At 33.5% G+C, this 15,123-nt stretch overlaps 1 protein-coding gene across 1 annotated transcript; it reads right to left on the minus strand.

Moving 5' to 3' along the window:
* Positions 1–3,463: 3,463 nt before the first annotated feature.
* Positions 3,464–7,035, minus strand: LOC127079844 (uncharacterized). The gene is made up of 3 exons (XM_051020211.1): positions 6,896–7,035; positions 4,090–6,123; positions 3,464–3,978 (listed from the first exon to the last, which is right to left on the minus strand). The coding sequence occupies exons 2-3, from the start codon at positions 6,011–6,013 to the stop codon at positions 3,464–3,466; spliced, it is 2,439 nt and encodes an 812-aa protein (XP_050876168.1). The 5' UTR covers positions 6,014–6,123; positions 6,896–7,035.
* Between the last annotated feature and the right edge of the window lie 8,088 nt (positions 7,036–15,123).

Genomic DNA, 15,123 nt, shown 5'->3' on the forward strand with positions numbered 1-15,123 from the left:
GTATCGAAGTGTCTAAGCATGTTGCTTCACACAAGATTTCGACTTAGGCCTATTTTTAGTAGTGTTAGCTATTTTGGGCTTTTATAGTTTTGGGCTTTGGCTTGAGGTCCAAGTTAACCTAAATATATAAATAGAGGGGGTAACCCTTATTTTTGTCATGAAGTGAATAAAGTATTCATAACATTGTAATTCACAGTATTTTGCAGTTGTTCTTTACTCTCTTTATTTCTCCATTGTTCTTCTTTTCATTGCTATTGTGTGGGTGATAAAAATCTTGTTCATAAAGATTGATTGAAATTCTCCATAGGTTTTAGTGGATTTCCAGCAACGTTGTCTGTATAGTAAAAATGTTGTAGTGATTCTGGCAGAGTTTGATCCATTATGGAAATCCAAGGTTCATAGAAAAATCTAAATCTTTGGATGAAGGTTACTCTTAAACAAACTACCAATAAGATCAAAGCTAGAAAAACGAGGAGTATTGAATGGAAGTCATGATGTTGTGTGCCCTTTGTGTTTTAACTATAAGGAAACCCGTCCCATATCTTTTTCAGTTGTTCCTTTGCTATATTGGTCTGGAATTCTACTTTAAGGTTGAAGGGCCTTCCTGTTATAATCTTTGCAGGCACAATAGAAGATAACATTAAGCATTTTTGTTTCCTGCTCCAAGGACCACTCAACAAAAACTATCATGCAATGTTTTGGTTAGTCGTATGTTGAAGCATATGGATCAACAGGATCGGTCCTGAGCAAGGGCAAAATGCTCTTTAGTCCATGGCCTCCAAATTAAGGGGTCTCATTTTGTTTAAGAGATTGATTTTTAAATATGGTGGTAAAGGTTGTGGGTTGAATCCTCCTTATTATATTTTTTAGGTGTGGTCATTGCAAGATTCTTGCTTATGTAAGGATATTCTCTTATCTAAAATTTCTACCATAGCTACCTTATAATCTTAATTTGATAATTTTTCCTTGTGAAATTTTTTATATTAAGTTGATCATAAAACTGTTTATACTATTTATTTAGATTTGTGAAAATATTTTTGCTATATTCAGGTTGAAGGAAGGAGTAGTTATGGTTCATATCGACGTTAAGGAATACAATGATTTGGTAAAGAAGTTAGTGCAATAACATCTTTTTATTTGACGAATATCAGGGGTGAAAGAAAAAATAAATGAAACAATTAAGTAGTCATCTACTCGTACATTCGCACGGATCGCGCACTGTCGTTGTAAAAAATAAATAAATATAGTATGATGATGGTTAAGAAATGTATATAAAATATATACAACTTAAGTATATGTTTTAGTAGAAAAAATAAATGAAATTATTAAGTAGTCATCTACCCGTGCCTTCGCACAAGTCGTGAAATGTCATTTTAAATAGTAAATAAATATAATATGGTGATGGTTAAAAAATGTATATAAAAGAACTCCACGTAGTCATCGAAAATATATATTTTAGTAGAATAAATAAATAAATAAAATAAATATAAATAAAATAAAAGAACTCCACGTAGTCTCGATCCATCTAAAATATATATTTTAGTAGAAAAAATAAATAAAATAATTACGTAGTCATCTACTCGTGCGTTCGCACGGGTCGCGTAATGTCGTTATAAATAGTAAATAAATATAGTATGGCGATGATTAAGAAATTTATATAAAAGATATACAAATTAAGTAGTCTCGACCCGTCGGAAATATATATTTTAGTAGGAAAAATAAATGAAATAATAAATAGTCATCTATCAGTGCGTTCGCACGAATCGTGCAATGTCGTTATAAACAGTAAATAAATATAGTATAGTGATGATTATGAAATTTATATAAAAGATATATAAATTAAGTAGTCTCGATCCGTCGAAAATGTATATTTTAGTAGAAATAAATGAAATAGTTAAGTAGTTATCTATTCGTGTGTTCCACGGTTCGCACAATTTTGTTATAAATAGTAAATAAATATAGTATGGTAATGGTTAATATGTACATATAAAAAAACTTTGAAAAAGTTATTTTAAATGATGAATGTGGTATGGATATTAATTTAATTTAGAAGGTGCTACTGTGTTCTCGGAAATTACAGAAAAAAAAACATATATATATATATATATATATATATATATATATATATATATATATATATATATATATATATATATATATATATATATATATATATATATATATATATATATATAAAAGGATGTTATAATCGTGTATAATTTATAATTGTGTGTTTCATGTAAATAATTCAAATGAAAACTGAATAATTGTGGGCACAAATATTTTTAATTTTACCATTTTTAGACCGTAATACTAAATATGAAATAGATAAATATTATACTATTATATATGATTTTTATAATTGATATTAAAACAAAAATATATTGATACTATTGCATAAAATTTATATTCATTTTATCTATACTATTGAAAATTAAATAGATATGATTATATAATCGATAATAAATCAAAATGTTTAGAAAAATGAAATGGTTGATGTAAATCAATATGATTTTAGGTAAAAAAGATTCTTTACTTCACTAAAAGTTGTTAATTAATTCTCTTGAACAATGAAAAGTTTTACGTAGAAAAATCATATAATCCCTATGAATATGTAAAGATACTTATAATAATACTCCTAAAGACAATATATATTTTTTTATTAAAAAAATTAAGTGTGATAAAAAATCAATGCCCCTTTCACATATTTTAAATTGATAAAGGGCATGTTTGGTGAAAAAAATCTTTTTTTTTTTAAAATTGATTTTTAAAAACTAAGTCCTCCTTTTAATTTTGTTTGTATGTATTGATAGTATATGTTTTTTAATTTTTAGACATAACCATTCAAATCGTGTTCTATAGATATTTTAAGATATATTCTCAAAATAGGATACAATAGTATAATTTGATTTGATAAATTTATTAAAAATATGTATATCTCATCTAGTAAAGGACCTATGCTTCGCTATAAATAGTAAATAAATATAATATAGTAATGATTAAGAAATGTATATAAAATATATATAAATTAGTTAGTTTTGATCCGTCAAAAATGTATATTTTAGTAAAAATATGTATAAAATAATAAAGTATTCATCTATCCGTGTTATCGCATGGGTCACGCAATGCCGTTATAAAAAGTAAATACATATAGTATACTAATGGCTAAGAAATTTATATAAAAGATATACAAATTAAGTAGTCTCGGTCCGTCACAAATGTATATTTTAGTAGAAAACATAAATGAAACAAATAAGTAGTCGTCTACTCGTGCGTTCTCACGGGTCATGCAATCTCATTATAAATAACAGGGCCGGCCCAATCAATCTGGAGGCCCTGTTTTAATTTAATAAATAGGCCTAAATCTAAAATATATATATAATTTAATAATAAAAAAATACACTAAAAATTCAAAGTATTGTTTAAACTAATAATATCTTTTTATACAATATAAAGTTTCTAACTACTTAAAAAGAGCCTTCCTCCTAACACTTTTTGAAGCAAATTCATCAACCAAATCCTCATATTTTACTGTCTCCAAAAGATCATTTTCAACTGCTATCAACGCCAATCCGTTAAGTCTTTCTTGTGACATGGTAGACCGCAAGTAAGTCTTTAACAACTTTAATTTTGAAAAGCTTCTTTCTGCAGAAGCAACTGTCACAGGAATAGTCAACAAAATTCTATATGCAATAACTGTATTAGGAAAACAATCCAAGCCTTTTGAAAATAATAATATATCAGTAGGTCTTATGATTTCTTCAGGCAACATTTGTCTTAGTAACTTTAATTCCTCAAAAAATTCATTCCCGTCAATGTCAGATTGCTCATTATGTTTCAGTACTCGTTCAAAGTTACTACAAAAAGACTTCAAAGTTGCATCATCCAATGATTGTAACTTGTGAGAAGTAAACAAGAAACCAAAAATACTTTCATACTCTTGGTATTGCTCAAATCTCTTATTAAGAGAAACAACAGCTTGATCAACAAGGTAAAGAAAATAATTAACCCTGAAAGATTCCTCTTCAGATAGCTCGACTGCTGGTGTATTCAAATTCTCATCAAACTATCTTTTTCTTTTAATTATACGCCTTTGAGGAAATATTGGAGCGATATTCAATTCAACCGCAATTTCCTTAGCATTAACCAATGCCTTATGAAAACCTGTTTCTCTATATCCTTCAAAAAATGAAATCAACTCCTTTATTTTTTCCATAGCAACATCAATAAGCATATCCTTTTCCTGTAAAAGCTTGCTAACAAAATTAATTGCAGATAATATTTCAAACCAAATAATTATAGCCATCAAAAATTCAAAATCACCAAGCTCATTAGTTGCTAAGGATTTAGCTTCATTTTGTATCTTAGGATCGAGATCATGTTCTGACACTTCAAGTAAAGCTTCTGTAAAATCTGACATTTGAGTTCTTATAGCTTTGACACTTTCAACACGACTTTCCCAACGAGTGGATGATAATGATTTTGGAGTCAACCCTTTTACATTATCTTTCAAAATTTGCCATCTCTTTGTTGAATTAGCAAAAATTGTGTAAATGCGTTGAACAACTCCAAAAAAATTCCTAGCTTTATTACAAGAGTTAGCCATATCACACAATGTCAAATTAAGACTATGACAACCACAAGGAGTATAAAAAGCTCTTGGATTTATGTCTAAAAATCGCTTTTGTACACCTTGATGTTTTCCTTTCATATTTGACCCATTATCATAACCTTGTCCTCTTACATCAAATAGGTCGAGACCAAGTTCTTTCAATTCATTTTGTAAAACATCAAAAAGCCCTTGACCAGTTGTATCATTCACATTCAAAAATCCTAAAAATGATTCCTCAATGCTAATAGAAGTTGAAGAAACATCCACATATCTTATTATCAAAGACATTTGCTCTCGGTGACTAACATCCGGAGTACAATCAAGTATTACTGAGAAATACTTTGCTTGTTTGATTTTTCTAATGATTTCAATTTTAATTGCAGAACCAAGTAATGAAATCAACTCATTTTGTATTTTATGTCCAAGATAATGAGTGTGAACTTTTTGAGTTGTAACACGTCTAACATGTTCTTGGATAATTGGGTCAAATTCAGCTAACATTTCAATCAAACCCAAAAAGTTGCCATTGCTATCTTCGTACAACTTTTCCTTAGAACCACGAAATGCCAAATTATGTTTAGCAAGAAATTTCACTATTGAAATAACTCTTTTTAAAACATTTTTCCAGTGATCCTTTTCTTTCTCAATTAATCTTTGAGTCGTTTTATCAATAGTTTGAAATTTCTGCAACCTTTGACGATACTCATACCAAGTAGTCATATTCTTAACATGTTCCATGCCTAACTCGTGCTCTTTAATTCTTGCACCAACATGTGACCAATCACTATAACCCTCATTTGCTAATTGTCCCCTACCAATCCCATTTTTTAAAACTTTACAACAGAAACAAAATACTCTATCAAGCTCTTTTGAATAAACAAGCCAATCTCTATCACACTTCTCTCCATTTGCTAAAGCTCTAGTATACAAATTAGTCGTAAAGCGTCGATTCCAATTATCTCTAGGACCCCTCACAATAGAATTATCCCGTTTAGGCCCTTTCATAACTAATAAATCAATCATTTTAGGTTGAAGACGATCCCAATTTCTTGGATCAAATATATCGTAATCAACATCATCATCATCATCATCATCATCATTAACTTCCTCAAGATTATCATCATCATTATTAACTTCATCATCGATAGGTACACTATCAGCATTATCATTTTCAATAGGCACACTATCAACATTATCATTTTCAATGGGCACACTATCAAGAATTTCAACATTAGTATTATCAACATAATGACTTTCATTTGGAACTTGTGGTTCTTTTATCAAAAATTTATCAAGAGCTCCTGCTTGAGATTGAATTAACTCTTCAATTTTTTTCCTTTTCTTACGTTTATCATTTCCACATTCATACTTTCTATTCTTAGGAGGCATAATAGGAGGCATAGTAAAAAAAAACCTGGAATATCTCACAATGTCTTGTGTCCGCCAATGATCAACTCTGCAATATTTACTAGCAATCGATCTATTTGTAGCCTCGTTGTTAAATTAAGTTCCTACAATAAATTATTAATTAGTGCAAGCAAAAATAGTACCAGAAAAAAAAAACATGTTTGTAATCATCATAAAATGGGATTATTAATAATACTTTAATTATATTATCACTATTTTTACTAACACTACTATGAAATATACAGAAAATAAAATGCTCCAAAATTAATTATTTTTAATTTTATCTTACTGTTGTTGATATTTTCTATTACAATTAATTCTAAATTTTAGATTCTATCATAAACTATTGTCTATTGAGATAATTGAATGAGTCACACACATAGAAATGACATACTCTTGACACAACAATATAAAAAGCACTTCTTTGACAGCTTGCAATCTTTCTATCACACTTCTTTGACAACTTGCAACCTTTCTACTTTTCAATTAGTTTTTAATATGAACTAATCAAAACTCAAAAGTATAAAGTAATAAAAAAATACAAAATAATCTCATAACTCATTATTCTACTTATACCATTTATTTGACAGCTACTACTCGGCACTCACTATTCTCTATTCATTTCTCCATCTCTATTCTTTTCTTCTTTCTTCTTTGAAACCTAACTTAACCCATTTCTTCTTTTCTTTTTACAGTAAAATTAACTCAACCAATTTTAGAATTTTAGGAGAAAAAAAACACAATAGAGCCATGGGAGAAAGAATCATAAACCAAGAAACACATACAAGTTTCTATCTATGTATGTTCTTTCTTTAATTTTATATTTTTTTTCTTTCAAAACATGAAGATAAACTACTTTGATTTGAACAAACTTACCGATTAAACTGCACTGCCGTCGTCTCACACTCTCACCGTCGCCGTTTTGTTTTTTTCTTTCTAATATTGTTTTGTTTTTGGTTTATTATGTGATGTATATAAACAACTTTGTTTTGGGTTTCTTTAATGCCGACGTTTCATTTTCCTTGGCGTCTTTTCGGTTTTAGGTTGCGTTTGGAATGAGGAAAAATAATATATATTTTAAATTTTTTCATATTAATTAGATTTAAAAAAAAAAAAAATAGGCCCCCAAAATTTTGGGGCCCAGTTCCATAGAGCCTGTTGCGCCTGTGAAAGGCCGGCCCTGATAAATAATAAATAAATATAGTATGGTGATGCTTAAGAAATGTATATAAAAGATATACAACATAAGTAGTCTCGAACAGTCGAAAATTTATATTTTAGTAGAAAAAGTAAATGAAATAATTAATAGTCATTTACCCGTGCGTTTGCATGGGTCGGAAAATTTCGTTATAAATAGTAAATAAATATAGTACGGTGATGGTTAAGAAACGTGTATAAAAGATATACAATTTAAGTAGTCTCGATCCGTCGAAAATGTATATTTTAGTATAAAAAATAAATGAAAAATTAAGTAGTTACCTACCTGTGCGTTCCACGGGTTGCAAAATATTGTTATAAATAGTAAATAAATATAGAATGATGATTGTTAAGAAATTTATATAAAAGATATACAAATTAAGTAGTCTCGCCCCGTCGAAAATGTATATTTTAATAGAAAATATAAATGAAATAATAAATAGTCAACTACTCGTGCATTCGCACCGTTCCCGCAATGTTGTTATAAATAGTAAATAAATATAGAATGGTGATGATTAATATGTACATATAAATTTTTTAAATAAATAAAAAAGTAGTTTTAAATTATGAATGTGGTATGAATATTAATTTAATTTAGAAGATGTTAGTTCATTGTCCGAAATTGCTGGAATATTATGTTAAATAGAAATAAATATCATTTTAATATATATATATATATAGATATATATATATATATATATATATATATATATATATATATATATATATATATATATATATATATATATATATATATATATATATATATATATATATATATATTTTGAAGGATTTTATCAATTCTCGTACACGAACCGGCTAGTTCCGATCAGATCGTGTCGGACATTCAACATTTGACGAGTTAACCACGCCATTTGAAGTCAGAGATTTTGATTTTGATTTAACGGTCGAAGCCGATTAGGCCAACGGTTTTATTAAATGTTACCAGGCCGAAGCCGATTATGCTAGAGGCTTCAAGTATGTTTGGACTTCAGTTAGTCCAGATGTTTTATTAAACATTACCTGGTCGAAGCCGATTTTGCCAGTGACTTCAAGTGAGCTTCGACTACAGTTAGGCCAGAGGTTCTATTAAACGTTATCCAACTGAAGCCGTTTATGCCAGATACTTCAAGTGCGTTTGGACTCCAGTTAGGCTAGAGGTTTTATTAAACGTTACTCGGTCGAAGCCGATTATGCTAGAGGCTCCAAGTTTGCTCGGACTTCAGTTAAGCCAAAGGTTTTATTAAATGTTACGCGGCCAAATTCGATTATGCCATAGGCTTCAAGTGTGCTTGGACTTTAGTTAGGTCAGAGGTTTTATTAAACGTTACCCGGTCGAAGTCGATTATGCCAGAGTCTTTAAGTGCGCTTGGACTTTAGTTAGGCCAAAGGTTTTATTAAATGTTACCTGGCCGAAGCTGATTATGCCAGAGGCTTCAAGTGCGCTTGGACTTCAGTTGGGCCATAGGTTTTATTAAACGTTACCCAACCGAAGTCGATTATACCATAGGACCCATATTACATACTTTACATAATATATCTCTTCATACATTGATGCCTCATTAAAAACCCTCGCTCATGCAAGGGAAAAGAAATCATTCCCATAATTTTATTTACAATATTTATTACATAGACTAGTTATGATAAAACTTAAGACCGATTACACTACAGGTCCCAGATCTTTCTATATCTTCTAAATCTTCAAACTTGTAAGCCTCATTATTCATTCTCTGACCGACACTATAGGAACCTTCCCCACCAAGGATCATCTCATCTTTTTCCCTGAAGCCCATTATCTTCATTATCATCAAACTTCCTTTGTGATTTCCTCCCTGCCAAATCTTTACCTCGAACTTCCTGGTAATTCTTTTCGTGGATGTCATGTTATCCAGGCTTACCAAGCTGATTTCTTAATTTGGAGTATGACGTCCCCATGTCGACATTGTGTTCCCGATCCATAAATTTCTGATCTTGTTTTTCTCCATGCTTACTCTGAGCAGTACAATTCTTCTTGTTAGCTATAATGTTTCCCATCTAGTGAAGTGATCGATGGGCCCTACTAGAAACTTCATCTGTCTGACCGCCACAAGTAGTGAACTTGAAATATTCGGTACCTGTTTACAAAACCTCCATGGTGTGAGGTCATGTACGAGAGGGTGGTGCCTTATGCTTAAATTGACTCCAACATTTCCATCTTCATCTTTTTATATCTTAATAGCCCCAATTTGAGTTGGGTGAACTGATCGGATCTTTGTGAGGGCAAAGATTCTTAGTCCTTGTTTTAATGATGTAAAACCTTTTTAGTTGCTCATAATGTGTACTTTGGACGGTGTCATTGTAGCACCTCAAATTTGCACCTCCCATTTTGTACATTCATTTTCATGTTAGGTCATAACATTACATAGTCCACTGCATAGCATTGCATTGTCCTTTGCCCAGTGCAATTCATCAGACAAGATTAGGTCAAGATGATCAGGAGAATCAGTCAAGCAAGCAAGCAAGTGCATTTCTCAAGGAAGCAAAGCCCTATGGTTGGTCCATTGAGCTCATATGGTCTAGGGATCATTTTGGAGTGATTTGACCAAGGATTGGATGATCAAAGCTCAACAGTCAAGCTGAATTTCATCTGAAACCCTAGAAAGTTAACTGTGGTCAACTGTGCCAGAATTCATGGATTTGAAGGTGGGAGATGGTTTGAAAGGCTTCATTCATGTCCATACAAGTCTCATTTGACATTTCAAAGATCAAGATTGAAGAATTTGAGGTCAGAGGAAAAGTTTCCAAAAATAGTAAGTGACCTGTAATTTCAAACTGCCAAAAATGGAAAGTTCTTCTCCTCAAATTTACATCATCATACAAGCTTCAAATGAACTTTTGTCCAACATGAAAGTTGAAGATCTTGCTCTCACCTTTCCAAAAAGTCCAAGAACATGAATTTCTCATGTGTGGTTGGCAAGTTACAATCAAATCATTTTCAAGAAAAGTTGAACTTCAAGGAGGCATAACTCTTGAACCATTTGGCCAATTTGAGTGATTCTTTTTTGAGCAAACTCCATTTGACATGAACTATCATAATCCATCATCACATAAAAAGTCCATTTTTCAAGTGATCAATTAAAATTTTGGTGGGAAAAATAGTGAATTTGAAAACCATGCACAATTTTCATTCCAAACCAATTCAAATGGCCTTGAAACAGAATTTGTGACTTGCCTCAAATGAATTTTTACTGTTCCATTGGTTCTATGTGAAAAAGGGCATTTTGGCATTTTTACATAACATGTGCAATTCACTAATCACTTTCACTTTGCCTAATCATGTTTAGCTAATTGGATTAAGAGGGGGTATAAGACCTTAATTGTAACAGAATTCACATTAACACAATCACAATCTCAGATCCAAAAACAGAAAATCTCCAAATTCTCTCAAATTTGTTCAAACTTTTTTTTCACTTTTCCATCGAATTTCACCATTGCCTTTGCTTTGTTCTTGCTTGATTCATCATCTGCAGGTATCATTGAAGTTCTGTTGAGGCAAAGAGTGAAGAAATCTTGAAGAAATCGCAACTGTTACATAGAGCATCATCCATGGCAATTTGAATTTGGAGCAAGATTGAGCATAATTGAGCTAAAGACTTGACTTCATTCATCTCCTAAAGCATCAAAGAGCATCTGCTTCAAGCTTACACATCCAAAAAAACTCCAAATCGAGATCTGCACTTCACACAAGGTTGGAATTCAAAACTCTCAATTCATGAAATTAGGTTATGGCTTATGTAGATCTCCTATTGTAGAGCATGCTGCACTTTGTAGAATTGAATTTCATTGAGTATTGATTGAGATATTATGAATTAAAGTTTGATGTTCCAATTTTCTTTTGATCGATCTGGACTTGTTAGTTTGAATTAGGAAAAATCATGTTGAGATTATTGATGTGCATGATGAGACGAGTTCAATGATGTATAGTTTGCAAATTTTCATGAACATTTGTTCTTGAGTGATTTCTGGATGAAGAACATGATGAAGGTGCGAAGAACATTTTCCAGACTAGTGTTAGATCTTTGTTTCCGCGTTTGCATGAGGTTTAGGTGTTAGTGAGCCATGTGACCAATCCCGTTGCGCCAGGTGTATAAGTGAAACAGCGCGTTTCACTTGAAACGCGCCAGATTTGAATATGAGCGAGGTTCGATCTTCCGCTCTGGCTTTTTCTCCTTTGGCTTTTGGCAACTTATTCCATCCATCATCCATGTTTCACTATGCCTTTGTTCATTTTTTTTATTTTTTTTTCACAATCAAAAAATGATAACTCTCTCAAAAATAATCCAAATAATATGAGGTTTTTTTCACCATGATCCTTGTGATGTTCTTAATATTTTGATGATTTTTAATAAATTTGTGCACGGGTGGAAAAAATATTTGGCTAGGGTTTATATTCACATGTCATTTCTTGCACCATGCTTACTCTTTTGATCATGAAATGATGATGCCTAATTATAAATTCTTGAAATTTTACATGTGTAATCTAGACTCATTCCTGGTCATTTTGGTATATGATTTGTGATTTTTGCATTCCTGGATTGAGAGATATGACATGATCATTAGAGGTGTGACAATTTGTGTCACACCATTTCTTGTGCAACTTCATGATTTTTGTTACTATGCCATATGAACTCTAATTGAGCTGGATTTTTGCATGAGGATACTTATGAATGTTGAGAATGCTTGTGAAGTTTCCTGGAATTTTTGAGTGCATTTCCTATTTGATTGAGATTTTTTCCCCTATTTGACCAAATATGGACTTCTTGTGAGACATGATTTTATTTGATTTGTGAAATTCTGGTTGTTTATTGGATGGACTTGAAATTTGGCACGTGTATTATAGACATCTTGAAGTTTACCATAGATTTGGTCTCATTCATTTATCATGTTTGGTCTCTGTTTTATGATTGCTTGAAGTTGATGCATGTTTGGATGCCTTGTATGAGCTTGTTTAAACTTGTGTTGACTTGATGAATTTCAATGACTTGCTTCCCTTGGTCCAAATGACCTGAAATTTGGTATGATTGTCATGTTATGAATGTTGTTTGACCATGAATGTTTTGGTGATTTATTGAAATGTTTGTGAGTTGATTTGAGTTGAATCATTCTGTTTGGTTGTATGAGGTTCCAAATTGCATGTTTTGCACTCTTTGTTCCATGAAATGATAATGGTTGATGATATGAATGTGAAACCACTTGGATTTGTTTCTTATTTGATTAATCTTGATTTTTGATAAGTTTCATGTTCTGTTTTGGATTTTTGATCTCATTTTGACCCTAGTCTTGTACTAGTGGTTTGTGCTCTCACATTTGAGTTTTGTTTCAGGTCAAAGAGCACAATTGCTTATGCTTAATGATGTGCACTCAGTTGGAGTTGGTTTATTGCTTGTTTATGACTAACTTTGAATTTGTTTTGTAGGTTTTGAAACTTGAGTTTGTGCCTTATGGCTTGCACCTTTGTGCATTGACTGTTGTTTGACTGTATAGTTAACTGTTGACCATTGTCTGTTTGCTTATTGTTTGAGCTGAGTACTGATTATATTGGATTGATTTCAGGTACCTTAGTCGCTATAGTTCACTTGTGAACTTGTGTTTGCTTTGCTTGCTAGCTTGAGCATTGAGGTATAATGATCTCTTCTCCATGTAGTCTGGAAGACCTGGCCTGTTACTTGGCCAGGCACCTGTCTGAAGTCCTCCTTAAGAGGCAATGCTTGTGCTTGTTTATTTTTGTCCCCAAGCAGGAAAAGACCTTTGATAAGGCAATTGGCAGATACAAGAGATGTGCAATCCATCTCCTGCTCTTCTATTGAGTCGTCCCTTTGCTCACACAACTGGTGTTGATGCATTGTGGACATTAACCCAAGATCCTTGTACAGTTGTACAGTTGAGTCAGTGTCATAAGTGTAGAAGGGTTCCCACTTTCTGAACCCACACTTCAGTTGTCTGAAAGCTCTCCCAGGCCAGGGATAAGAGCTGTGAAGTCTCATCTTCACTCACCTTTCATCAGCTTCACCCTAACTCTCAATGTTAGGGTTAAGAGCTAACCTCACCCTGATACAGAGGCTTGTTTGTCGAGGTTGACATGACCCCTCGACTAAAGCCTAGCCTGGATGTTTGAGCCCCTTGTTGGTGTGTTTACTTCCTGCCGTATGTGTTTGTGTGGTGTGATTGTATCCCCTAGGTTTGCTAGACTCCGCGTAGTCTCGTTTGCATGTCAATTAAGGTAGCACGGTTCCTTCGTATAGGACTTCCTTTCTTGCGTGAGCTTTCCTAAAACACAAACAAACATTATCCCCTCTTAAGGATACGTCAACTCCTTCTACTACAGGTGAGTAAGTCTCCAAAGGTCGAGCATCCGGTAGATTGCGTAGTGACGTTGTCCACTTAAAAAATACAAACCAACAAGAATAGTTTAGCCGAACTACGGAAACTCTGATTCTCATGTCCAGATGAGATACGTAGGCACGAGATGCGATGTCTTGTCGAGTTTGACTGACGACTAACACTATTCTTTTCTCTCTCCCTCGTCGCGATTGAGACCTTCCCTTTCTCTTGCCCTAGTTGCAATCGAGACCCTTCTTCTTCCTGTGTGTGTTAGGAGATGGATGTAAGACCAGCGATTGGCATTCCGTATCCTCTTGTTGTGTGCTTGGAGTCCGGTATAAGTCCATCAAGTGGCATCTGGTTTCCAGTGTGGGTGCATTTTGGTTCGGAATCTGATGTAAGTCCAGCGATTGGCATTCGGATTCCACGTTTGCCTGTGTCTGTTTTGTTTGCGTGCGTGAGCCAAGCTACGGATGCTCTGATTCTTCTTCGTCCAAGAAGATACGTATGCATAGGATGCGACATCCTAGCGAGCATGTGTTTTTCCCAGTCCGAACTACTTTGACTCTGATGTTTATGCTTGATAGACTAAGTAGGCCCAGGATGCGATATCCTGCCGAGTCAGTCTTGTTTGTTTTCTTGTATCTCTTTCAGCCAGTATTTGTTTGTTTGTGAGCAGTGTTTTAGCAACCGTTTTCCTTCCTATTATGCGTGGATCCCGTCGAGTACGACGGATGCGTAGGGGTGCTAATACCTTCCCTTCGCATAACCGACTCCCGATCCCATTCTCTTTGGTCGCGAGACCATGTCTTTTCCAGGTTTACTTCGAGCGTTTCCTTTCCCTCTTTTGGGATAAATAACGCACGGTGGCGGCTCTGTTGTTCTTGTTTCCCGCCGGTTTTTCGCGTAATGCGACAGCTGGAGACTCTGCTGGGGACTAAGAGAAGTTGACCTCTTGCTGGTCCATCTTCCCTAAGCGAGTCTCTCCTAGCGCTCTCTAGGTTAGGGTTTTGGTTGCTTTGTGCTGTTATTTATTGCATTCATTCATTTATTGTTTGCATTTATGTGTGCATTAATGTTTGCATTTATTCATATTCATCTGTGCTGGCTGTGTTGTGCTTCTCTGTTTGGGGTGGGAGTTACTCAAGGTAAAAGGCCCAATACCCATGCTATGAGTGAAATCTAGGAAACCTAGGAATAGAGTGATTCATGGGAAGCGGGTGGTATGCGCCACTTAGCGGAACATCGATATCACGAGCAGTTCAGACTCTGATGGGGTATTATCGGTGCATACATCAGGTGTTCACAGGATGATATTCTTGAAAGGGTTGTTTATCCTGCGTTTCTCTCGACCTTACCCTGGCCTAGATGACACCCGTGAGTAGGGAGGGAATGATCATTATAACAGGTACAGTTGGTGACCGGTTGGTGACTTGTGGTCCTGTTGGTGACTCTGTTTCCCAGATTGGTTCTTCAGATGACAGTTTATCAGTGGACTTTGGGTTTCAGATGGATTGTGGTTCCGTGTTCGAGCCGAAGCTTCGATC

Source organism: Lathyrus oleraceus, chromosome 5 (genome assembly GCF_024323335.1).
Source record: "Lathyrus oleraceus cultivar Zhongwan6 chromosome 5, CAAS_Psat_ZW6_1.0, whole genome shotgun sequence".
Classification (NCBI taxonomy): domain Eukaryota; kingdom Viridiplantae; phylum Streptophyta; class Magnoliopsida; order Fabales; family Fabaceae; genus Lathyrus; species Lathyrus oleraceus.